General features: G+C 44.7%; 1 protein-coding gene across 3 annotated transcripts in view; it reads left to right on the top strand.

The window, feature by feature from the left end:
• LOC110520323 (breast cancer anti-estrogen resistance protein 1) overlaps positions 1 to 24,475 on the top strand; it is a 128,210-nt gene that overhangs the window by 62,123 nt on the left and 41,612 nt on the right. The window contains exon 1 of one of the 3 annotated variants that reach the window (XM_090220991.1): positions 1 to 27. This exon is cut by the window's left edge and continues 21 nt beyond it. The exons of 1 other annotated variant lie outside the window; for it this stretch is intronic. In XM_090220991.1, the coding sequence (XP_090077117.1) occupies positions 1 to 27 (27 nt within the window). Of the gene's footprint in view, positions 28 to 11,973; positions 12,382 to 24,475 lie in introns of those variants that run through there. One more of the 3 variants, XM_036974963.2, reaches the window with a different exon arrangement.

Here is a 24,475-nt window from a genome sequence, read left to right as displayed (position 1 = left end):
GTCTGCCTGCAGGGGACACCAGTGGAGGTAGGTACAGTACTGCATGGTGTGGACAGTATTGCCTACAGATGGCTTTATCAATCCACAAACAGCATGGCTCCACTGAGCCTTGAACCTGGTATAGAAAAGGGCTTAGACCAGGTATAATTAAGAAATAAGGCCCCTCGGGGGTTTGTGGCATATGGCCAATATACCACGGGTAAAGGATGTTCTCCAGCACGACGCAACGCGGAGTGCCTGGATATAGCCCTTAACCGTGGTATATTGGTCATATACCACAAACCCCAGAGGTGCCTTATTGCTATTATAAACTGGTTACCAACGTAATTAGAGCAGTAACAATACATATTTTGTCATACCCATTGTATACAGTCTGATATACCACGGCTGTCAGCCAATCTGCATTCAGGGCTCGAACCACCCAGTTTATAACACCAACCAGCAAGAAGATTATTTTGAGAGTGGTGCCGTGCGCTGTGCATGTATGATGGTTCTCTACTGTTTGTGAACGCATGTATGTTTACAGTGGTTAGTAAGTGTGTCCCTGCCTTCTGCCATCCACTGACCTGGTGCCTTTCCTTTAGCTGAAACTGTGTGAACCGCTGCTGCTATTCCTCTCTGTGTTTCTTCCCTTCTGCCTCCTCTCCATTCTTCTTATCACTCCCTCTATCTTTTACTCAATCTCCCCTACTATCTATTCATCACTTGCCTATCTCCTCCCTTCCCCCTCTCCTTGTTCTAATCCTCCCTTTCCCCACTCTCCTCTCTCTTCTCTCTCTGAGCCATGCTGGATTGTGTGGCAGTGCTGTGCGTCCCGTCAGCTCTCTAATGGCGGCTCCCACTGTGCAGGTCTCTATCTCAGCCATGGTCTCTAAACGAAGCTCCAATTGCCAGCTCATCAGCCAGGGCGTTCTTCATTCCTTAAGCAGATCTGATCCAGGGCAATAAAGCACTGCTAATGTCTTCCGACGCTGTCTCCAAGCGGCTGTGCAAATCACAATGGGATGGGATTATAGCACCATTAAGAGAGGGAGGGTACAACACAACAGTGACACTGCACAGGTGTGGCTTTGTGTTCTGCTATCTATCAGCCTGCAATGTGAATGTCCCTCAGGCCTTCTTGTCTCTGTCATCATCTCTCTGCTTATACTCACTGAACTCAATGGTGATGAGCTGTAGTACCACCATCTCTACAGTTTAGTACAGGCTTTCACATGTGTTTTATAGCAATGTCCCCGACTGCGTTGGCTGTGACTCCACCACACAGAGATAATGCGTTGGCTGTGACTCCACCACACAGAGATAATGCGTTGGTTGTGACTCCACCACACAGAGATAATGCGTTGGTTGTGACTCTACCACACAGAGATAATGCGGTGGTTGTGACTCCACCACACAGAGATAATGCGGTGGTTGTGACTCCACCACACAGAGAAAATGCGTTGGCTGTGACTCCACCACACAGAAATAATGCATTGGCTGTGACTCCACCAAATCAAATTTAATTTAATTTGTCACATACACATGGTTAGCAGATGTTAATGCGAGTGTAGCGAAATGCTTGTGCTTCTAGTTCCGACAATGCAGTAATAACCAACGAGTAATCTAACCTAACAATTCCACAACTACTACCTTATACTCAAGTGTTAAGGGATAAAGAATATGTACAGTACATAAAGAACGGCATAGGCAAGATACAGTAGATGGTATCGAGTACAGTATATACATATGAGATGAGTAATGTAGGGTATGTAAACAAAGTGGCATAGTTTAAAGTGGCTAGTGATACATGTATTATATAAAGATGCAGTAGATGATATAGAGTACAGTATATACTTATACATGCGTTGGTTGTGACTCCACCACACAGAGATAATGCGTAGGTTGTGACTCCACCACACAGAGATAATGCGTAGGGTGTGACTCCACCACACAGAGATAATGCGCAGGTTGTGACTCCACCACACAGAGATAATGCGTAGGGTGTGACTCCACCACACAGAGATAATGCGCAGGTTGTGACTCCACCACACAGAGATAATGCGTAGGGTGTGACTCCACCACACAGAGATAATGCGTAGGTTGTGACTCCACCACACAGAGATAATGCGTTGGTTGTGACTCCACCACACAGAGATAATGATGTGCTCCTGTGGTGGTTGTAGGTAGTGCTGCTGCTGCCTTGGCTCTGGGGTACAGGGGCGGCAGGTAGCCTAGTGGTTAGAGCGTTGGGCCAGTAACCGAAAGGTTGCTAGATTGAATCCCCGAGCTGACAAGGTAATTATTTGTTGTTCTGCCCCTGAACAAGCCACTGTTCCTAGGCTGTCATTTTAAATACGAATTTGTTCTTAACTGACTAGTTAAAAAAACAAAAACAGGGATTGACTGTTTAACCACCTGCTGCTGCCTTGGTTCTGAGGTACAGGGATTGACTGTTGAACCACCTGCTGCTGCCTTGGCTCTGAGGTACAGGGATTGACTGTTGAACCACCTGCTGCTGCCTTGGTTCTGAGGTACAGGGATTGACTGTTTAACCACCTGCTGCTGCCTTGGCTCTGAGGTACAGGGATTGACTGTTGAACCACCTGCTGCTGCCTTGGTTCTGAGGTACAGGGATTGACTGTTGAACCACCTGCTGCTGCCTTGGCTCTGAGGTACAGGGATTGACTGTTGAACCACCTGCTGCTGCCTTGGCTCTGAGGTACAGGGATTGACTGTTGAACCCCCTGCTGCTGCCTTGGCTCTGAGGTACAGGGATTGACTGTTGAACCCCCTGCTGCTGCCTTGGCTCTGAGGTGCAGGGATTGACTGTTGAACCCCCTGCTGCTGCCTTGGCTCTGAGGTGCAGGGATTGACTGTTGAACCCCCTGCTGCTGCCTTGGCTCTGAGGTACAGGGATTGACTGTTGAACCCCCTGCTGCTGCCTTGGCTCTGAGGTGCAGGGATTGACTGTTGAACCACCTGCTGCTGCCTTGGTTCTGAGGTACAGATTTTGACTGTTGAACCACCTGCTGCTGCCTTGGTTCTGAGATACAGATTTTGACTGTTGAACCCCCTGCTGCTGACTTGGTTCTGAGATACAGATTTTGACTGTTGAACCACCTGCTGCTGCCTTGGTTCTGAGGTGCAGATTTTGACTGTTGAACCACCTGCTGCTGCCTTGGTTCTGAGGTACAGATTTTGACTGTTGAACCACCTGCTGCTGCCTTGGTTCTGAGATACAGATTTTGACTGTTGAACCCCCTGCTGCTGACTTGGTTCTGAGATACAGATTTTGACTGTTGAACCCCCTGCTGCTGCCTTGGTTCTGAGGTGCAGATTTTGACTGTTGAACCACCTGCTGCTGCCTTGGTTCTGAGGTACAGGGATTGACTGTTGAACCACCTGCTGCTGCCTTGGTTCTGAGGTACAGTGATTGACTGTTGAACCACCTGCTGCTGACTTGGTTCTGAGGTACAGATTTTGACTGTTGAACCACCACCTGCTGTCTTGGTTCTGATATACAGATTTTGACTGTTGAACCACCACCTGCTGCCTTGGTTCTGAGGTACAGGGATTGACTGTTGAACCACCTGCTGCTGCCTTGGTTCTGAGGTACAGTGATTGACTGTTGAACCACCTGCTGCTGACTTGGTTCTGAGGTACAGATTTTGACTGTTGAACCACCACCTGCTGTCTTGGTTCTGATATACAGATTTTGACTGTTGAACCACCACCTGCTGCCTTGGTTCTGAGGTACAGGGATTGACTGTTGAACCACCTGCTGCTGCCTTGGTTCTGAGGTACAGTGATTGACTGTTGAACCACCTGCTGCTGACTTGGTTCTGAGGTACAGATTTTGACTGTTGAACCACCACCTGCTGTCTTGGTTCTGATATACAGATTTTGACTGTTGAACCACCACCTGCTGTCTTGGTTCTGATATACAGATTTTGACTGTTGAACCACCTGCTGCTGCCTTGGTTCTGAGATACAGATTTTGACTGTTGAACCCCCTGCTGCTGCCTTGGTTCTGAGGTGCAGATTTTGACTGTTGAACCACCTGCTGCTGCCTTGGTTCTGAGGTGCAGATTTTGACTGTTGAACCACCTGCTGCTGCCTTGGTTCTGAGGTGCAGATTTTGACTGTTGAACCACCTGCTGCTGCCTTGGTTCTGAGGTGCAGATTTTGACTGTTGAACCACCTGCTGCTGCCTTGGTTCTGAGGTACAGGGATTGACTGTTGAACCACCACCTGCTGCCTTGGTTCTGAGATACAGATTTTGACTGTTGAACCACCTGCTGCTGACTTGGTTCTGAGGTACAGATTTTGACTGTTGAACCCCCTGCTGCTGCCTTGGTTCTGATATACAGATTTTGACTGTTGAACCTCCTGCTGCTGACTAAAAGCAAAGCCTGCAAACTGTCTCAGGAATTCCAGTGCCCCCCCTGTGTTTTTCCTCTTGGAACTGGAACACAACCTAGTAATCCTATTTATAATTTCTTATGTACTACATTTACATTAGAGTAATTTAGTAAACACTCTTATCCAGAGCGATTTACAGAGGCAATTAGGATTAAGTGCTTTGCTCAAGGGCACATCATCCGATGTTTCACCTTGTCAGGTCGGGGATTCGAACCACCGAACTTTCGGTAACTGGCCCAGCGCTCGGCCACCTGCCGCCGCTATGTATGATGGCATTCCTATTCCAGGGATGAGAGACAACAAGATGGATGTGCATGGTGTCTTTAGATGGTGACATCAAGGCATGGAAAAATAGTTGGTTCCAGTGAAGTGTGGCCATTACAGTATGCCTATTGTATGTGTTCACCAGCAGTGTGGCCATTACAGTATGCCTACTGTATGTGTTCACCAGCAGTGTGGCCATTACAGTATGCCTACTGTATGTGTTCACCAGCAGTGTGAATAGTGTAACTGGTTCCTTACGATTCATCATTAGGTCTTAGGTCCCTCTCGCCTCCATGCTCTCCAAGCACGGCCTGTCTTTCAGTTTGACTGGCACAAGCGCCTTTTCACTTAATCCCAGGAAGACAGGCTGAGTGTGCAAGTCTGTGAGTGAGTGTGTGGAGCAGGGAACTGGTGTTTAAGTGTCTCGGTGGTGTTAGCGACACAACAGGCATCAGAGAGCTGTGCTGATACTGATCTGCTCGTTAGACACCATTATTCCCCATGCAGCTCTGACACACACCTCCTCCTCTGTCACACAGCTTAGTGGAGTGCACCAATCACAACGCCAGATCTGACTGATTGACCCCTGACCTCAACCATGTGGTGATGCCATAGACAAGGAGGGATGGTCAGTGGGGTAGGTGGTCAGATAATTTGTTAAAACAGTGGTGCATAGGACGGGACCCTAAGTCCCTCCACCTCTTCTTTCTCAATCACACACATTCCAGGGTGTGATGAAAGGGTGTCATGTTTCACTGGGCTGTAAGTGGAGCCAGCAACCCCAGAGGCTGTGGGCCTCACAGGGGTAATGGTTGTCCCACTGGAGGATAGCTGTGAGGTGAACACACCTGACCTTACAGCGCTTTGCCCCTGTAGAATAAACACAGACTGGACAGAGACATGGAGAACACAGGTCCCTTCTCTCACTTCACAAGATCACTAACATGTCTGAGAGAGGCCAATAGTGGCAAGGAATATATAAGACTGGTTGACACCATGTACTTATTTGGTTGAAGGCTCTCCAATTACATACACTGAGTACACCAAACATTAGGAACACCTTCCTAATATTGAGTTGCACCCACTTTTCCCTCAGAACAGCCCCAATTCATCAGGGCATGGACTCTACAAGGTGTCAAAAGCATTCCACAGGGATTCTGGCCCATCTTGACTCTAATTGGCTGGATGTGCTTTGGGTGGTGGACCATTCTTGATACACACAGGAAACTGTTGAGTGTGAAAACCCCAGCAGCGTAGCAGTTCTTGACACATACCAGTGCGCCTGGCACCTACTACCATACCCTGTTCAAAGGCACTTAAATATTTTGTCTTGCCAATTCACCATCTGAATGGCACACATACACAATGTCTCAAGGCTCAAAAATAGTTATTTACCTGTCTCCTCCCCTTCTTTTACACTAATTTAAGTGGATTTAACAAGTGACATCAATAAGGGATCATAGCTTTCACCTGGATTCACCTGGTCAGTCTGTGTCATGGAAAGAGCAGGAGTTCTTAATGTTTTGTACACTCAGTGTAGATCTCTGTGGTCATTCTGCAAGGACATTGGGACATGATTATGGTATGCTGGTCTTATGTTTGCAGTATAAACAAATGCAAATGTTATGATGGCAACTGATTCCATGGTACCTTGAGTTCTGTCATCTCCTAGGGAACAGTAGTGCTCTTTTACCCCCAGAGCCATATACAGTAGAGTACTTATATATCTCTATCTGCTCAACCCTGCTATGTGTTGACTAGTTGGTTAACAGCTCTGACCTGTATGTTATTCTCCTCCAATGAATAGTTTTCTGGTTTTTTTTAATGGTTCCAAGGAGTGGAGAGCTCTTTTGAATTATGCAGGAGCAAGAAAGCTGATTGGAGTGCGGTGCATAGCTACAGAACTCATTATAGCCCTGTGAACCCTGACCCACACTGTTCATGTATTCCTCATTAGCTGTCAACTGTTGTCATGGCTTCACCAAGGCTAGGAACATTTGTGTGGCACTTGGACACGGGTTAGGTGTTGTTCCTGTGTTGAAATGAATACTTTAACGTTTGAAGAAGTGTATTTATATTCCATATTTCTCTCTAGAGGCTTGCCTGGTCCATGATTCCCACCCACAGGGGAGGCTGTATGGCGGTAATATTATGGTAGCCTAGTTGACAGTTACAAATGGCTGAGCTGACTAATCAGATTAAATTAGGCTGTAGTCACACTTTAGTGAGAATTGTAATGAGATTACATTAGATGGCAGCTCCTGATGGCCTGTCATGGCTGACTCCGGTGCTCTCACCCCAACACCTCTCTGGGGCTGCCTGTGATTCTCTGTATACAGGGCTACAGCCTGGATCCAGTTCACACCCAACACCTCAGACAAGACCACAGAGCAGAGCCCGGAATACAAACACACATCATTCAGATGGAGCAGGGGAAAGGCAGCAGAAGCAGCTCTGCCTATGAACGGAGGGATTATTACAATTATGTGGAGGAGCATTGCTGAAATCCTTCACATCCTTCTATGTTATCAGTAATGTCCATGAAGACATCTGCTCCAAAGAATGGTTTAGTTGTATTGTTCAAACTATAGATTAGGAACATTGAAACATTTGCTCATAGTGATGAACATCAATATAAGGGATATATTTCAAGTATATTGTAATTGTGTAATGCCTATTTTGGCGTGTTTAGTGACCATCTAGCTCCATTGTTTTGTTGTGACTCAGTCCTGCCATTGTGTCCATAGGAAAAGGTCCCCTTCCTGGAAATGATGGTTGGAAACCCCAACGTTATGGGGTTAATGTTAGAGTCACATTCCTACATTCCAACCAGGGGGAAGGAACACTGGGTTTGGATTTGTCACTCTGTGGGTTTTATGTCTATGTAAGTCAATATGTGTTTCTGTATGTCTTGAGAGAGTGTGTGTGTGTGTGTGTGTGTGTGTGTGTGTGTGTGTGTGTGTGTGTGTGTGTGTGTGTGTGTGTGTGTGTGTGTGTGTGTGTGTGTGTGTGTGTGTGTACCGTGTGTGTGTGTGTGTGTGCCGTGTGTGTGTGTGTGTGTACCGTGTGTGTGTGACAGAGTGTGGGTGTGTGATGATGGAATGAGAGAACAGCATTCTGGCTGGCACCCTGGTGTCTCTGCGACATCATAGTGAGAGTAGTAATGTCATTTGTCAGTGTGTGTGTTTATGCAAGGAGCCCAGAGACTGATTGCAAATTTCACTAGTGGATTACTCCTCAGTGGAAGAGCTGTGGGCCAAACCAACGGCAGACACCCAACCATAATAGAGATTAAAATGAAAAAGCAAATCAGGAGAATCTAATTAAGTTGGCTGTGGAAGGATTGTGTTTATATTTAGGGGGGCCGTTTGGGGCCTATAGGAGGTCCTTTGCATGCAGAACATCTCAGTGTGTGTTTCAGTGAGGAAGACATTCCTCCCTAAACACAGAGTTCCTCGTTTAGCCTGGAAATACAATTAGCCTCCCATTCTGCACACACAGAGATAATGCCATTTTACTTCCTGCCACATTAATGCTAATCTTTTTTTTATTGCAGCGAAAGAGAGGGAAATTTGCCCTGTGCTGCAGAGCGCTAATACTGAGGAACAGGCAGCGTTGTGGAGCAAGCTTTGATTTAAAAAAAAATACTCACTTTGTAGTTTTTAATCATCTCAGAGTATTAACAAGCTTTGCTGATAAGAAAACAAATAAAAATGAAATATAAAATCAGAGTAAACAAATGCAATTATCTATGGAAATGATTGTTGAAGCTGTTCAGATCAATCCTATTACTCGGGGGGGGATTTGTAAACACTTACAGTGATTATTGTTCTCCTATCATTGTAGGGTTATGTTTTTATTTTATTCTGTGTATCCCAGATATCTGCGTCTTATCCTCTATCAGACAAATGGTGGGGGGTGGGTAAACCCTCCCTCAGGGACTGGGGCAAACTGGCAGTCTGGAAAATTGATCCAACATGTCAGATCACACTGTCAGAATCTTTGTTGCTGCATCCTGTAAGAGGACACAGCTTTGTCCTGTGTGTGTGTGTGTGTGTGTGTGTGTGTGTGTGTGTGTGTGTGTGTGTGTGTGTGTGTGTGTGTGTGTGTGTGTGTGTGTGTGTGTGTGTGTGTCACTGTCCATCCAACGTGTGCATGCAAGCTTGGTTGTGTTTTGTTGTGGATGAGTGTATCACTGTGTTGTTGGACGATTCCCCGTCTCCCATCATAAGACTTTGAAAAGCCTGTATGTGATCGACTGCACAGCAGGACTGACAAAGTCACAACAAAAGAATCAGTCTTTAATTTTTCCCCTTCAAAGATGCGTGAATATTCATTTTGACCAGGGGGGCAGATGTCGTACACAACCATGTGCATTGTTTCACTCTCAGCCGCTATGAATGATGTCACAGTTGTGCGGCACGGGCCCATTCCCCACAGGACACCCTTTGTTATAATGCATAGTTTGGATACGAGTGTGTGGATGATACAATTGATTGGAATCGAAATAAGTGACTTTCAATTATAACGGCTCGCCAGCCAGAGGCTTACAGCTGTGGTGTTGTTAATCAGTCCAAATGACAGCTTGAGGTTTAGTCCAGCCATAATAATGATTCAATATCTATTTAAATCATGGAATACTAAACCCCAGATTGTCACGGGCTTTGACTGAAATTTACCAAATCTCACTGTAGAATGGGCTCATTAAATGCTAAACATCACACGCATGATTGAAGAAGTAATTTGCAAGGGGTTAATTAAGTAATTAGTGATCAGCGTGATTCGCCATTGTGAGTTGGTTTTGGCGAGATAGTGGAGGGAGAGTTGGAGAGACCGTGTTCCTGCCCAGCGACAGCCCCAGTAGAAGGACTTCTGGGCTCCCATCAGAGAAACAGAAACAATCTCAATTCACTAGGAAACAGGATTTCCATATTCATTTGGTGACCGACATCTCTTGTCCTCCTCAATAATAAATCTGGCCCTCCTCAGACAGAACAAAGGGAAGACATTGTTTTCAGGCATTTGTAAAATGTCTGGGTGACATAGGTTACGTGCCGGCCGGAGCAGGGGGCTCTAGGGCTGTGGCGGGTGAGGCTGGGCCTGGAGAGGTGCTCAATGTGTAGGTGTGAGGAATGCATGGGCAGCTGGACAGCCCTGGTCCGGACAACACCAGCACAATGGACCAGTGTTCTGCTGCACAGCACCGACAGAACCCACAGACCCCACATGCAAGCCACGCAGACCCACTTGGACTGAAAGTGTTAGGGCACACAGATAGAACTCACCACAGAACAGCGACATGAATGTGTCTGAATTATGTGCTGAGGATGCAGCTGTCTACGCCTATGATTATTCCTGGTAGTTGACTGTTGTATCTTCTTGTCTGTGATATTCAGCCACCACAGCAGTAGTCTATGGACAGGTCTATCTGTGTAGAATCATTGAATGCCTGTCGTATCGTCGTGCAGTATGTTGACAGGTAGTTAAGCCTGTTACCCTGGGCCAGGGGATTGATTAGTGGGCCCTGGTGGGGGGGCTCATTAGCTGAGTAGTGAGAGGGGACGAAGGGAGGAGGGGCAAATTGAAATGGTGTCTGACTCTGATGTGATGGTCTAATCTGGTCTAGCTCTCTGTTTAATTGACAGCTGTGATCTCACCCAGGCTCTGATGAGAGAAACTGGGACTGTTGCACAGGTCCCATGAGACCATGTAAAACTGTGAACTGCAGACGTGTGTGTGTGCGTGTGCTAGCGTATGTGTGTATTGAGCGCCAGAAGTGAGTCTACTTCAGTGAAACTGCTTAATCACCATGGACACCTCTGGCTTTTGAAAGGCAGATTTTATATCAAGATTAGAATGAACATTTCTCCGATCACATTAAATCGGGGGAATGTTTTTGATGTGACACCAGCCTACTCTTCAAGCCCCCTAATGCTGTTTTGCTCCCTCGTCTCGGTTTGTGTTCTGAGGCTTGACAGCCGTGCCTGCTACCTCAGTGATTTGACCTTTACCCCTGAGCAGTGGCCCACGGGAGGATGTCAGCTCAGTGTGAGAATAGCCCTGCTAGACTGTCACTTCACCTCTGTCTCCCACAGTCCTGCCAGCCAGCCTGCTTATGCAGCATTGGCCCAATAAGGACATTTCTGGTGCTTTCTGTGGTGTTTTTCTTCTCTGTGGTCTATGATTGTAAGATGTGTTGTTGCCCTCTCTGCATTACACCACTTTGACTGTCTATGTAGGCTCTGTTGTGGTCTACACACAGCCCTCATGCTGTAAGGCCTATTATGACCTGGATAATGTGGCCCCTCCCCCTTCACACCACACAGCTCCCACCTTTCTGAAAACACATTCTCACCTTCACATACCTCACTCATACCAATACTCTCTTCCGTGTACCTTTCTTACTCATAACATACCCACACTCTCTACATTTGAATCAGTGTATGCCACATGAAGGTGAGTCCTGTTTGAGAGTTTGACACATCTGTCTGGAGACTGAATGGTTCCACTGGAAGACATTTGTGTTGATTTAGTTCTGGAATATTGATTAAGGAGTAGGGACTGCATTTGACCTCATGACCTCCTGACCTGCTCAATCTGAGTTAGATGATGAACTAAGTGTTGGATGTCATCCCTCATTGTATGTTTGCCCTGAGCATTTTGACAGTATTGTGAGATTTGCATTGAGAAACTAGTTATGCTATACCGTCATACAGTTTTTGTGTTACACTCTGATTTACCCAATTGATTTCTCAAAGGACAAGCCTTGCGCTGTGTTTGTTGAGTTAGGGTCTGCGTGGGCGACACTAACGTTTTAGTTCCACCCAGTTGATTTTTAGTTTCTTCTTCTTCCCAGCAAATGAAATGTAAGCTGAGGGAACAATTAGAACTAGCGTACTGGGAATGGATTTGAACGTGTGTGCTGCACAATATACACGCTGCCCTCAAATGTGTTTAGACATACATTGCTGGAGGGATTCAACTTTAAGACCAGAGTGTATAATGTGCTCATGTATCTGAGCAACAATGCAAGACCAATGAGATGAATAAGAAATAAGAATCGTTTTTGGGAGGAGGGAAATGCCATGTGAGTAGAATCAAAAAATCAAGATGAATTGATGAGATAGAAAAGAGTGAGCCAAGGTGGCTGTGGGAGGTATGTGTGTTCTGCTGCTGCTTGAACCTTAGAAAAACTGTGTTTCTGTGTCCCTCCAAGGTCTGAACACAGCACTAAACATTCCACACAGCCAGGGGGAGATGAGAAGGCAAGAGTCATTAACATAAAAAGAGGTCCTTCGACCAATCACAGACCGGGAGTGGGAATGTCGGGATGTGCAGGAACTGGTGGGTGTCAGGTTACTGAGCATTCTTCTCTCCCTCCACCGGCCAGAGAGAGGGAGAGAGGAAGTCGGAGAAAGAGCTAAGGACAGTCTCATTCTTGCCCTCTGAGATCACAGTGCCGGAGAATGTGTTAGAATCTAACCAAGTCTTTCTGCCTGGGAGCGAGACAACCGGGAACTTTAACTGGTGGCTAGACACAGGGCTTGTTTCCAGGACACAGGGCTTGTTTCCAGGACACAGGGCTTGTTTCCAGGACACAGGGCTTGTTTCCAGGACACAGGGCTTGTTTCCAGGGCTAAATCTCTGCCCTGTTGCTCCGGTCTGGAGTCTGTCGGACGGACTCGCACTATAGGGCTGAAAATGAACTATCTGGTGAGTGTTTAATGTGAATGTTTGTGGGTTTGCTGTTTTTGTTGCTGTGTGAACACTTTGGTTAGGACATGCTAAATGCCCAGCTGGGAAATAGTAGAGAGGTGGATAAAAGAGAGGGAGGGCAGGACATTGAGGGACCAATAGGAAAAGAGTGGTGAGAACTTTAGTGAAAATGTTAAAAACCTTACCTTTTGTTGGTACTCAGCACGGTTTACTTTGTGTGCTGCGGCATGTGTACGTGTCTCGTTATGTGTATTGGGTTGTGTGTTTTTAGATAGAAATGTGAAGTTCTAATGCTACATAATGCTACATACCAGTTCCTGAAGAAAGCTTAGTGTTCTGTCCTGTATGCCTTGTAAAGGCCCCTCTCTTCTGAAAGGGGAGAATTGGAGGGCTTAAGACACTTAGAAGAACAGGCTTTGGATCAGCCAGACAGGAGAGAGAGCCATGGAGATCCGCTGCTCAGCTGACTCAGGAGAAAGTTGAAAGATTAAGGTTTTGAGGAGAGAAAATAGTCCTGCTGCTGGAGTCTAGGCACTACCGTTCCTTACTATTGTTTGAAAGTGTTGGCATTCTGTCAGCTTGTAGTGCTGTAATTACACAGGGGTTTGGTATTTGGTTGACAGGACCATACTGTATTTCCGTCTGAGAGGCTTATGCTCTTTAGCAGCACTGGGGCCAAGCCCCTGGAGAGGGCTGGTGTAGTCCCACTGTTTGTCCCCTGGTCTGGGCATTCACACACACATTAGAAAGCTTTAACACAATGGACAAACACCACTGACATCACCACATATGTATTTAGATGAGGGTAGCTTTTCCTGTAGCTATCTAAAATGAATTGTATTTGATTGGTGGGTATGTAGATTGAAGGTTTAGGCTATATTTTTCTGAGAGATTTTTATTTCAAATCAAATGTTATTCCCAGACTGGCCTTGATAACCATGCCTTTAGAGAAAGACTAAACCTGACAATAACGTTAATAGTTTGCAATGTGCTAGCTATCAGCTTGCTATTTCAGAATGAGGGATTAATGAGACCCGGAAGTGATGCTAGTGTATAAATAGATGAAGTCGTTTCCCACCAATCAGTATTAGTGAGTGAGTGGGGGAGTTTGTGGTGGTCAAATGAGCAGAGGTTTACTCAAGCCTACAAAGAGCTCAGCTGAGTAACCCTCACCCATGTTTCCCAGGCCTGACTCACCTCTGACTGACTCACCGCCCCCTGCCTGGGCTCTGGGTGCTGACATGGAATTCCCCCCCTGTCACCCCCTAGGAGGTCTGGCAGTGAAACTCCTCTCCTAGTCCGTTCCATCATTTCACTCAGAGGGATTACAGGTGTCACACAGTCACTGAGCGTAGTAATAACAGACACCAGGCTGTGACAGGCAAGGACTAGTGGGAAGGAAGGTTGATTCAGGTAGGGTCAGTCCACACAGGTGAAATTGTGCACAACCAAAAGTGAGTCATAGGGTTTCAGATATAGGTTAAAAACGAATGTAGAATACATATCGAACATATGAAGATGTGTTAGTGTCTCAAATACATACGGTGCAGTGTGCTATCATGCAAATAAATTCAAGTTATTCCTTGTCTTAAATGTGTTATCATGTAGGTGGCTGCTAAACATAATAATGTCCTGGTGTTTCTCAAAGAGCTTTAAGTCTAAGCAATGTTACAGAGAAAACTACAGGTTTGAAACGGACCCTGATTTGTCTGGCAGTCATGCTATGGGCCTAATCTCTTAAACACAATGCACCCAGTCCCTTCCCTAGCTAGCGTTGACGGGATCTCTCTCCTCCCAGTTTAGCTGCAAACAACTGGGCCTGGGGGCAAATGTTTTCTGTTGTAATCAAACCGTGGGTTCCCCAGGGCACCTGCTTTATGTGGTGGATAATTGGGCTTTACTGGAGGATTAAATCAAGTCAAATCAAACTTTATTTGCCACATGCGCTGAATACAACAAGTGGAGACTTTAGAGTGAAATGCTTACTTACAAGCCCTTAACCAACAGAGCTGTTCAAGAAGAAATGATTTACCAAGTAGGCTAAAATAAAAAGTCATAATAAAAAGTAACACAATAAGAATAACAATAACAAGGCTAAAAACACAGGGCACTGGACCCGAGTCAGTGCGTGGGGGTACAGGCTAGTTGAGGTAATCTGTACATGTAGGTGGGGGTGAAGTGACTATGCATAGATAACAAACAAACAGCGAGTAGCAGCAGTGTACAAGAGGGGCTGGGGGGTCAATGTAAATTGTCTGGTGGTGATTTTTCTGAATTGTTCAGCAGTCTAATGTTGAGGAGCCGAGACTTGGTTCTCCGGTACCGCTTGCCGTACAGTAGCAGAGAAAACAGTCTATAACTTGGGTGACTGGAGTCTCTGACAATTTTATGGGCTTTCCTCTGACACCGCCTATTATACTATTATATAGGTCCTTGATGGCAAGAAGCTTGGCCCCAGTGATGTACTGGGCTGTTCACACTACCCTCTGTAGCACCTACGGTCAGATGTCGAGCAGTTGCCATACCAGGCAGTGATGCAACCGGTCAGGATGCTCTCGATGGTGCAGCTGTAGAACCTTTTGAGGATCAGGGGTAGAGGTTGACCGATTATGATTTTTCAATGCCGATACTGATACCGATTATTGGAGGACCAAAAAAAGCCGATACAGATTCATCTGCCAATTTTATATATATAAATATATAAATATATATATATATATATATATATATATATATATATATATATATATATTTGTAATAATGACAATTACAACAGTACTGAATGAACAATGAACACTTTAATTTTAACTTCATATAATACATCAATAAAATCAATTTAGTCTCAAATAAATAATGAAACGTGTTCAATTTGGTTTAAATAATGCAAAAACAAAGTGTTGGAGAAGAAAGTAAAAGTGCAATATGTGCCATGTAAAAAAGCTAACATTTAAGTTCCTTGCTCAGAACATGAGAACATATGAAAGCTGGTGGTTCCTTTTAACATGAGTCTTCAATATTCCCAGGTAAGAAGTTTTATGTTGTAGTTATCACAGGACTATTACTCTCTATACCATTTGTATTTCAAATACCTTTGACTATTGGATGTTCTAATAGGCACTTTAGTATTGCCAGCCTAATCTCGGGAGTTGATAAGTCATAAACAGCGCTGTGCTTCAAGCATTGCGAAGAGCTGCTGGCAAACGCAGTAAAGTGCTGTTTGAATGAATGCTTACGAGCCTGCCGCTGCCTACCACCGCTCAGTCAAACTGCTCTATCAAATCATAGACTTAATTATAATATAATAACACACAGATATACGATCCTTAGGTCATTAATATGGTCAAATCCGGAAACTATCATTTTGAAAACAAAACGTTTATTCTTTCAGTGAAATATGGAACCGTTCTGTATTTTATAGAATGGGTGGCATCCATCAGTCTAAATATTCCTGTTACATTGCACAACCTTCAATGTTATGTGATAATTACGTAAAATTCAGGCAAATTAGTTTGCAATGAGACAGGCGGCCCAAACTGTTGCATATACCCTGACTCTACGTGCAATGAACGCAAGAGAAGTGACACAATTTTCCTAGTTTAATATTGCCTGCAAACATGATTTTCTTTTAGCTAAATATGCAGGTTTAAAAAAAATATATGTTGATTTTAAGAAAGGCATTGATGTTTATGGTTATCGATTGTGCTTTTTTCGCAAATGCTCTTTTGTTAAATCATCCCCCGTTTGGCGAAGTTGACTGTCTTTGTTAGGAAGAAATGGTCTTCACACAGTTCGCAACGAGCCAGGTGGCCCAAACTGCTGCATATACCCTGACTCTGTTGCACAGAACGCAAGAGAAGTGACACAATTTCCCTAGTTAAAATAAATTCATGTTAGCAGGCAATATTAACTAAATATGCAGGTTTAAAAATAAATACTTGTGTATAGATTTTAAGAAAGGCGTTGATATTTATGGTTAGGTACACATTGGGTGCTTTTTACGCGAATGCGCTTATTAAATCACCTGTTTGGCGAAGTAGGCTGTGTTTCAATGATAAATTAACAGGCACCGCATTGATTATATGCAACGCCGGACAAGCTAGATAAAATAGTAATACCATGAACCATGTGTAGTTAACTAGTGATTATGTTAAGATTGATTGTTTTTTATAAGATACGTTTAATGCTAATTAGCACCTTACCTTGGCTCCTTGCTGCACTCGCGTAACAGGTAGTCAGCTTGCCACGCAGTCTCCTCGTGGAGTGCAATATAATCGGCCATGATCGGTGTCCAAAAATGCCGATTACCAATTGTTATGAAAACTTGAAATCGGCCCTAATTAATCGGCCATTCCGATTAATCGGTCGACCTCTAATCTGGGGACCCATGCCAAGTCTTTTCAGCCTCCTGAGGGGGAAATTGTTTTGTTGTGTCCTCTTCACGACTGTCGAGGTATGTTTGGATCAGTTTGTTCACATTGGCTACCGAGAGCGTTATCACACAGTCATCCAGAACAGCTGGTGCTCTTGTGCATGCTTCGGTGTTGCTTGCCTCGAAGTGAGCATAAAAGGCCTTTAACTCGTCTGGTAGGCTCGCTTCACTGGGCAGCTCGTGTCTGGGTTTCCCTTTGTAGTCCATAATAGTTTTCAAGCCCTGCCACATCCGACGAGCGTCAGAGCGGGTGAAGTAGGATTCAATCTTATTCCTGTATTGACACTTTGCTTGTTTGATGGTTCGTATGAGGGCATAGTGGGATTTCTTATAAGCGTCGGGATTAGTCCTTAGCTCCTTGAAATGGCAGCTCTAGCCTTTAGCTCGATACGGATGTTGCCTGTAATCCTTGGCTTTTGGTTAGGATATGTATGTACAGTCACTGTGGGGACGACATCATCAATGCACTTATTGATGAAGCTGATGACTGAGGTGGTGTATTCCTCAATGCCTTTGGATGAATCCCAGATCATTTTCCAGTCTATTCTAGCAAAACAGTCCTGTAGTGTAGCTTCCACGTCATCTGACCACCAGTGAGCGAGTGACTGGTACTTCCTGCTTTAGTTTTTGTTTGTTAGCAGGAATCATGAGGATAGAATTTTGGTCAGATTTGCCAAATGGAGGGTGGGGGGAGAGCTTTGTATGCATCTCTGTGTGGAGTAAAGGTGGTCTTGGATTTTTTTTTCCTGCTTGCACATGTGACATGCTGGTAAAAATTTGGTAAAACTGATTTATGTTTGCCTGCATTAAAGTCCCTGGCCACTAAGAGTGCCGCTTCTGGGTGAGCATTTTCTTCCTTGCTTATGGCCTTATAGAGTTGGTTGAGTGCGGTCTTAGTGCCAGCATCGGTCTGTGGTGGTAAATAGATGGCTACGAATAATACAGTTGAGAACTCTCTTGGTAGATAGTGTGGATGACAGGTCATAAGGTACTACGATGTTACAGTTTTTACAGGTCATAAGGTACTACGATGTTACAGTTTTTAATGTCCAGTCGGTAGGATAATCTTAATGGTAGGTCATCCATTTTATTTTCCAACTATTGCACGTTAGCAAGAAGAATGGAAGGCATTGGGAGTTTACTCGCTCGCCTCCGGATTCTGGGAAGGATCCCCGATCTGCGTCCCCTTTTCCGGTGTCTTTTCTTCACACAAAAGGCTTGGATCTGGGCCTGTTCCAGTGAAAGCAGGATATCCTTCCCATCAGACTCGTTAAAGGAAAAAGTTTCTTCCAGTCCGCGCTGAGTAATCGCTTTTCTGATGTCCAGAAGTTATTTTCAGTCGTAAGAGACGGTAGCAGCAACATCATGTACACGATAAGTTAAAAACGTAACTAAATAGCACAATTGTTTGGGAGAATGTAAACCGTCAGCCATGTTCTTTGGCGCCATCTTTTCGAGGCAGAGACGGAGGGAGTTTAGATAAGAATTCTGTTGCGGAGCAGAACACCTAGCTAGTCCTACACCAGACAAAATGGATTCTGCACAAAGAACAGCATTTCAGCTCTGTCTGGTATGGTTCCAATAGCACTGGGCTTTCTTCTCACATAGCCAATCACAAAGGTTGATGCCCTTGGGGCAGTTAAACGGACCAGGGACTGTTGTTGTCAAAGCTAACAAAACTGAACACATATCCACTGATCTTTTATCTGAACATATAGACTGAGGTAGGTTTGTGAGGCGCTTGCAGATGGTCTAAAAACCTGTGGAGCTGTGCCACTTCTGCTTGATTGAGCTTTCAATGTCCATCCTGACTTATAGTACAGTAGGCCTATCCACATCTTTTCTGTGTATTTTGATTCCCCTGAAATGTATCCGAGTGCTCCCTGAATTCCTGCATGGCCTTGTCTCTCACACCAAACCACTGAAATGTTTGGCTGAGGTCACAATTATGTTTCATGCTCTGGAAAATAATTGTATCTCCACTGTATCCCCACTCAAGGCTGTAATTTTAGGATTTATTATTGGACACTGTGAGAATTATATGCAAGATTTTACCATTGTGACTGCCTGTGCTTATGGATGAGAGGAGAAAGTGTTTCTGGTATGTAGATAGGAGAAATCAAGACTGTGATGAACTAGGTGTCCTTCCTTTCTCTCTGTGTGATTACAACAGAGTGGAACTGCTGTCTGGTTTGTGTGTAGTTCCGCTACACTCTCACCAGTTAGCCTGTCACTCAGTCTTGTGCAATGGGCGGAGTTCCAGCACTTTGTTGAAGCCTGTAGCTACAAGAATTAGAGATGTTTTCTTACTGTTGTTGAAACTTGACTTGACAGGGAGGAGAGGTTGAAGATCTTTGTGTGTTATTTATCTGTTATGTCCACCTTGAGATGATTCATAAGAGTGGCAGCCACGTTAGTATGCTTTAGTGTTAATGTGTATTTGTGTGAAAAAAATTGTGTGACTTGGCCTCTGTACTGCAAGTGTGACTGATAAGATTTGAAAGTATAGTATGTTGATTGCCTCTTTATGAATGAGTCCTTAGATCTAGTATTCATTTCTACATTTCACATTGGGTGTGTGTGTGTGTGTGTGTGTGTGTGTTTTGTAAAGCGTGTTGTAGAAGGGGGGTTGTGACACCTTTGGAATGTGAGTTAACTGGCGAGGTGCATGTAGAGGTTGTGGAATGTTCCGGTAAGTGGGCCGCTGAGAGCTGGAGCGAGTAGAAGACGGGCCTGGGCTCGCCCAGAGAATACCAAGGACATGGATCCTAAGGTGTTACATACCAATACATACACATTTACTGGAATAGCAACAAAACAGTAATGAAAAAAAGTTTTTACTGATCAGGCCTATTTTCTATGAGGAGAGAGTTGTGTGAACATGTTTGTTGTGCGCCCTATTCAATGAGATCTGTGACCTCACCGAATGTCATGTTAGTTTTGCTATTTCTGTTCTAGTATATTCCTGTTAAGTTTGGTCTTTCAGGATTCTGCTCTGTACATTTTGGCATTAGCCTGCGGTTAGCCCATCTGTGACTACTATGTCTTATTATTCACATTATTTGTCTACAAATCGTCCCATATGGGCCTCTCGCTGGCCTTTTTATGAGGTAGCCCCTAAATGTTGCTCTCTACCTTGTTGAAAACCATTTTAATGGGCGATTCCACGCCAGCGGGAGTGGAAAATATTTTTGGTATCTCAGATTGTTCTGGCAATTCTCACATAGAAACTTCATTGGGAAGAAGGATGTTTGAAATGCTTTTGGAATTTGTAGGTAAGGCAATAAATAGGCCATAGTAGCGAAGTAATTACAATTTAGCAAATTAAGTGATAGATGTGCAGATGATGATGTGCAAGTAGAAATACTGGTGTGCAAAAGAGCAAAAAAGTAAATAAAAACAATATGGGGATGAGGTAGGTAGATTGGATGGGCTATTTACAGATGGGCTGTGTACAGCTGCAGCGATTGGTTAGCTGCTCAGATAGCTGATGTTTAAAGTTAGTGATGGAGATATAAGTCTCCAACTTCAGCGATTGGTTAGCTGCTCAGATAGCTGATGTTTAAAGTTAGTGAGGGAGATATAAGTCTCCAACTTCAGCGATTTTTGCAATTCGTTCCAGCCATTGGCTGCAGAGAACTGGAAGGAAAGACAGCCAAAGTGGGTGTCGGCTTTGGGGATGACATGTGAGATATACCTGCTGGAGCGCGTGCTACGGGTGGTGTTGTTATCGTGACCAGTGAGCTGAGATAAGGCAGAGCTTTACCTAGCAAAGACTTATAGATGACCTGGAGCCAGTGGGTCTGGCAACAAATATGTAGCGAGGGCCAGCTTCAGAAGTAGCAGAGAGTCCACTGTAAATTTGATGTACTTGAAGAGTAAAGTGTTCCAAACAATATGTCTTAAAATGAACTAAATCAAAAAGAGTCGTTTTGAGATATTAATATTAATATTTGTGATGTTGAATAAATAAATGTGTAAAATTCAAGACATACTCCATATTTTAGAGGACACTATAAGGAGTATAATGACACCATGATGTTGTCTGTATCATGTACGGTTCACAGATCATAGGGTCTTACAGGAGGCATGTATAGGTCTAAAGAAGGCCTGAAATGGCCAATTTCACCATGATTTTCAAAACAATTGTTTGTTATACAAATTACAAACATCCTTCTTCCAAATGAAGTTTCTATGTGAAAATTGCCAGAACAATCTGAGATACCAAAAATATTTTCCACTCCCGCTGGCGTGGAATCGCCCAAATATCTCAGCAGCAGCACAGTGTGTCTGTGTGTGTCACAGCAGTGTCTGTCAGCTTATAAAGGCCAAAACTAGATCCCCATCGACTGACTCAGTCACATCTCTACATTCACTCACTATGGCCCTGTTTTTCTGCACGACGATAGACAGAGAGACAGACTGACAGGGAGTATGTTTGATCCCTCTTCCTGTCAGTGAGAATGTCTTATACCACTGGCTTACACACAGGCCTTGCCAAGGCTTTGCTGTAATTGCAGTCTGTGTACTGCTGCTATGTTGCTGTGGGCATTTGAAGAGTCATGGGCTATGTGCTAGCATGCTACTTAGCCCCAGGGGAAGGCAGTGACTTCTCAGAAGTCTACCCTCAAACAGATCAACTAAAAGGTTACCTTTTGTAACGCAGGGGGGTGGTTTGGCTAGGCTCAGGTGGCTAATGTGATTTAAGCAGCAGAGACAGCCTTGTTTTTGTCTGTGCTGTCCATCTGTTTTAAACGAATAAAAACTTTTGATGACTGAGGGGGTGTTTGTTTAACAGGGTGGGGGTTAGATGCAGGAGAAACAGCACAAAGGAGAAAGGAAAGAGTATTGTTTTCAAACTATTTGACTTATTGCTGTCATATGCTTTGTGAGTTCAGGAGAGGGGGGGGGGTTCATAAAATGTTGTGTCTCTGTCCCCGAGGGCCCGTGTCCGTGGGACAAATACACAGTCGTGTACAAAACACACACACCCTCCTGTGACTTAACCAGTGTTTGTCCCACGTGGTCACGTAGAGGCAAAAGACAAAGACCTCCCTACCCTCCCCTCTCTCTGTCTCTCTGTCTCGGTCTCTCTCTCTCTGTCTCTGTCTCTCTCGCTCTCTCTCTCTCTCTCTCTCTCTCTCTCTCTCTCCCTCTCCCCCCTCTCTCTCTCTCTCGCTCTCTCTCTCTCTCTCTCTCGCTCTCTCGCTCTCTCTCTCTCTCTCTCTCTCTCTCTCTCTCCCTCTCCCCCTCTCTCTCTCTCTCTCTCTCTCTCAGACTGCCTTCACAGAGCGTGCTACACCAGTTGCCATGTTACTTCCTGCTCAGTGACTGTCTGAATGAACACTGCAGCCTTTTCCTCCCCTCTCCCATTGCTGTTAGGTGTGTATGTATAATCTCCCCTTTTGCCCGTGACCCTTTTAAATGCAAACCGATTAGCTTTTAGTCCTCTGGATGATGAAGACCCTTTTATTCTTCTCTCTCTCTGTCTCTCTCTCTCTCCCTCTCTGTCTCTCTGTCTCTCTCTCTCCCCTCTCTCTCTCTCCCTCTCTCCCTCTCTCCCTCTCTCTCTCTCTCCCTCTCTGTCTCTCTCTCCCCTCTCTGTCTCTCTCTCTCCCTCTCTCTCTCTCTCTCTCTCTCTCTCTCTCTCTCTCTCTCTCTCTCTCTCTCTCTTTCTCTCTCTCCCTCTCTCTCTCTCTCTCTCTCTCTCACACCTCTTTCTTCTCCACTCTTTCTTCTGTTGAGTGATAATAAAGTTTGGCGTCAGACTTTGTTTGCTCCCGGCTGTAGGGGTGAAGGCTTTGACCCTCCATTACCATGGTAATGGCCACAATGGTGAAGTCTTAGCATGGTGACTGAGCTATGCAGTGTTTAGAAAACTGCTGAACCGCAGTGTTTCACTGTGGCCATTTGTCAGGTTTCTACCCCAAACAAAGGAAATAAAGCACAGCACAGAGCCAGTAGGTTAGTATGGCCACCTGAACAACATTGTTGTTGGAACCACCGATTCAAATGAGCACTCCCCTTTTTCTCCCCAATTTCATGATATCCAATTGGTAGTTACAGTCTTGTTCCATCGAGGTGAAGGTCGAGAGCCATGCGTCCTCCGAAGCACGACCCTGCCAAGCTTGCTTAACCTGGAAGCGAGACACACCAATGTGTCGGAGGAAACACTGTTCAGCTGGCTACTGAAGTCAGTTTGCCGGTTGCCCGGCCCGCCACGAGCACAATGGGACAAGGAAATCCCTGTCGGTCAAACCCTCCCCTAACCCGGACGACGCTGGGCCAATTGTGAGCCGCCTCATGGGTCTCCTGTGACAGGTGAACTATGCAGAAATCACTTTGCCATTTTCCAATAGTTCGCCTAATTTCAGTTTATATGACAAAACAAGCAAGTATAGTGTAGAGAATAATTGTTCCATCTAAACCTCTGTTAAATATAGTTTCCATAACCAAAAATATTTTATTTTCAGCTGTTTTGAAGTTGGTGTACAAAACCCCAAAGTAAAAGATGCAAAAATGAAACTTACGAACGTGAAGCATAGAAATAGCGCATGTAGAACATATCTACAGCTAATTAGACTTGCTTTCAATGAGAATGACAGATCTATAACTAACATTTCTATGTGAATTTGGTTAGGTCACCCAAAATACATATTGCAGATTTAATGATCAACCAGATTCACATTAGAGTTTACTTTAGTTTCTAGACCCTCAGCTGGGTGTGTCTAGGGAAGTGTGTACATCCATCGAATATGCCATTTAGACTAGGTAGAGAGACTAGTAGTCATCTAGTTATTGACTCATAACTAATCAGAACGGCACGTGAATCATTCTCTAAGCACTTCCTGTTTCTGTGGCCAGAGGGAGAAAAACAGGGAGAGATTTGTGGGTGATTTATTCTGAGAGTTGGCAGGCAGGCCTTCAGCTAATGAAGGCAAAGTTCAAAAATTGTGATGTCATTAGTTCTCTCTGCCCACTCCCTCCCTCCAACAGGAAATGAACTTATGACATAGAGCAGACAAAAGCTTGGTCAAAGGAATTTCTTTCTTTGCTCTTTTTTTCTGAAGGGAGAGATGGATGGAATAGATAAAGAGAGCAAGCTGGCAGCAGAAAGGGAGAGTTAAGATAATATATAAAATAGAAGAGTAGGCAATATGAAGCACCATGCTGCATACATCACTACCTCGTTGTCACTTAAGTATATTGAAGAATTTATACTTCTGACTCTCATCCTATAGAAACCTCCGGTAATTGATACCAAATGTCTTCACAAAGACCAATTAAATGTCACGTAGCTTTTTTGAAGGTAGAGATGACTAAAAGCCATTTATCTGTCCACGTTGAGCGAGACTGAAGACGTAAGCTCTGCATCAGCCAAGCTGTTGCTGTGAGTAAAACTCATAGTATACTGAAATCTTTCTACTAGTTTGAGGGCCCCTCATTATTTCACTAGTCGTGTGTGTGTGTGTGTGTGTGTGTGTGTGTGTTTGTGTGTGTGTGTGTGTGTGTGTGCCTATGCCAATGTGTCTGGTCAGCCCCTGCCTGGTCAGTGTGTGTTTGGCCTGCATGGTGAAATGGCAGACAGCTGCTGGCCACCAGAGCGCCACTCAGGCGCTATAGTGGGAGGCTGTGTGTGTGTGTGTCCAGAGCCTCCTCAGC

The sequence above is a fragment of the Oncorhynchus mykiss genome, chromosome 1 (genome assembly GCF_057628025.1).
Source record: "Oncorhynchus mykiss isolate SJ-2025 chromosome 1, ASM5762802v1, whole genome shotgun sequence".
Taxonomy (NCBI): Eukaryota; Metazoa; Chordata; class Actinopteri; order Salmoniformes; family Salmonidae; genus Oncorhynchus; species Oncorhynchus mykiss.
Note: the sequence above shows the minus strand (reverse complement) of the source record. Positions and strands in the feature narration are given on the sequence as shown.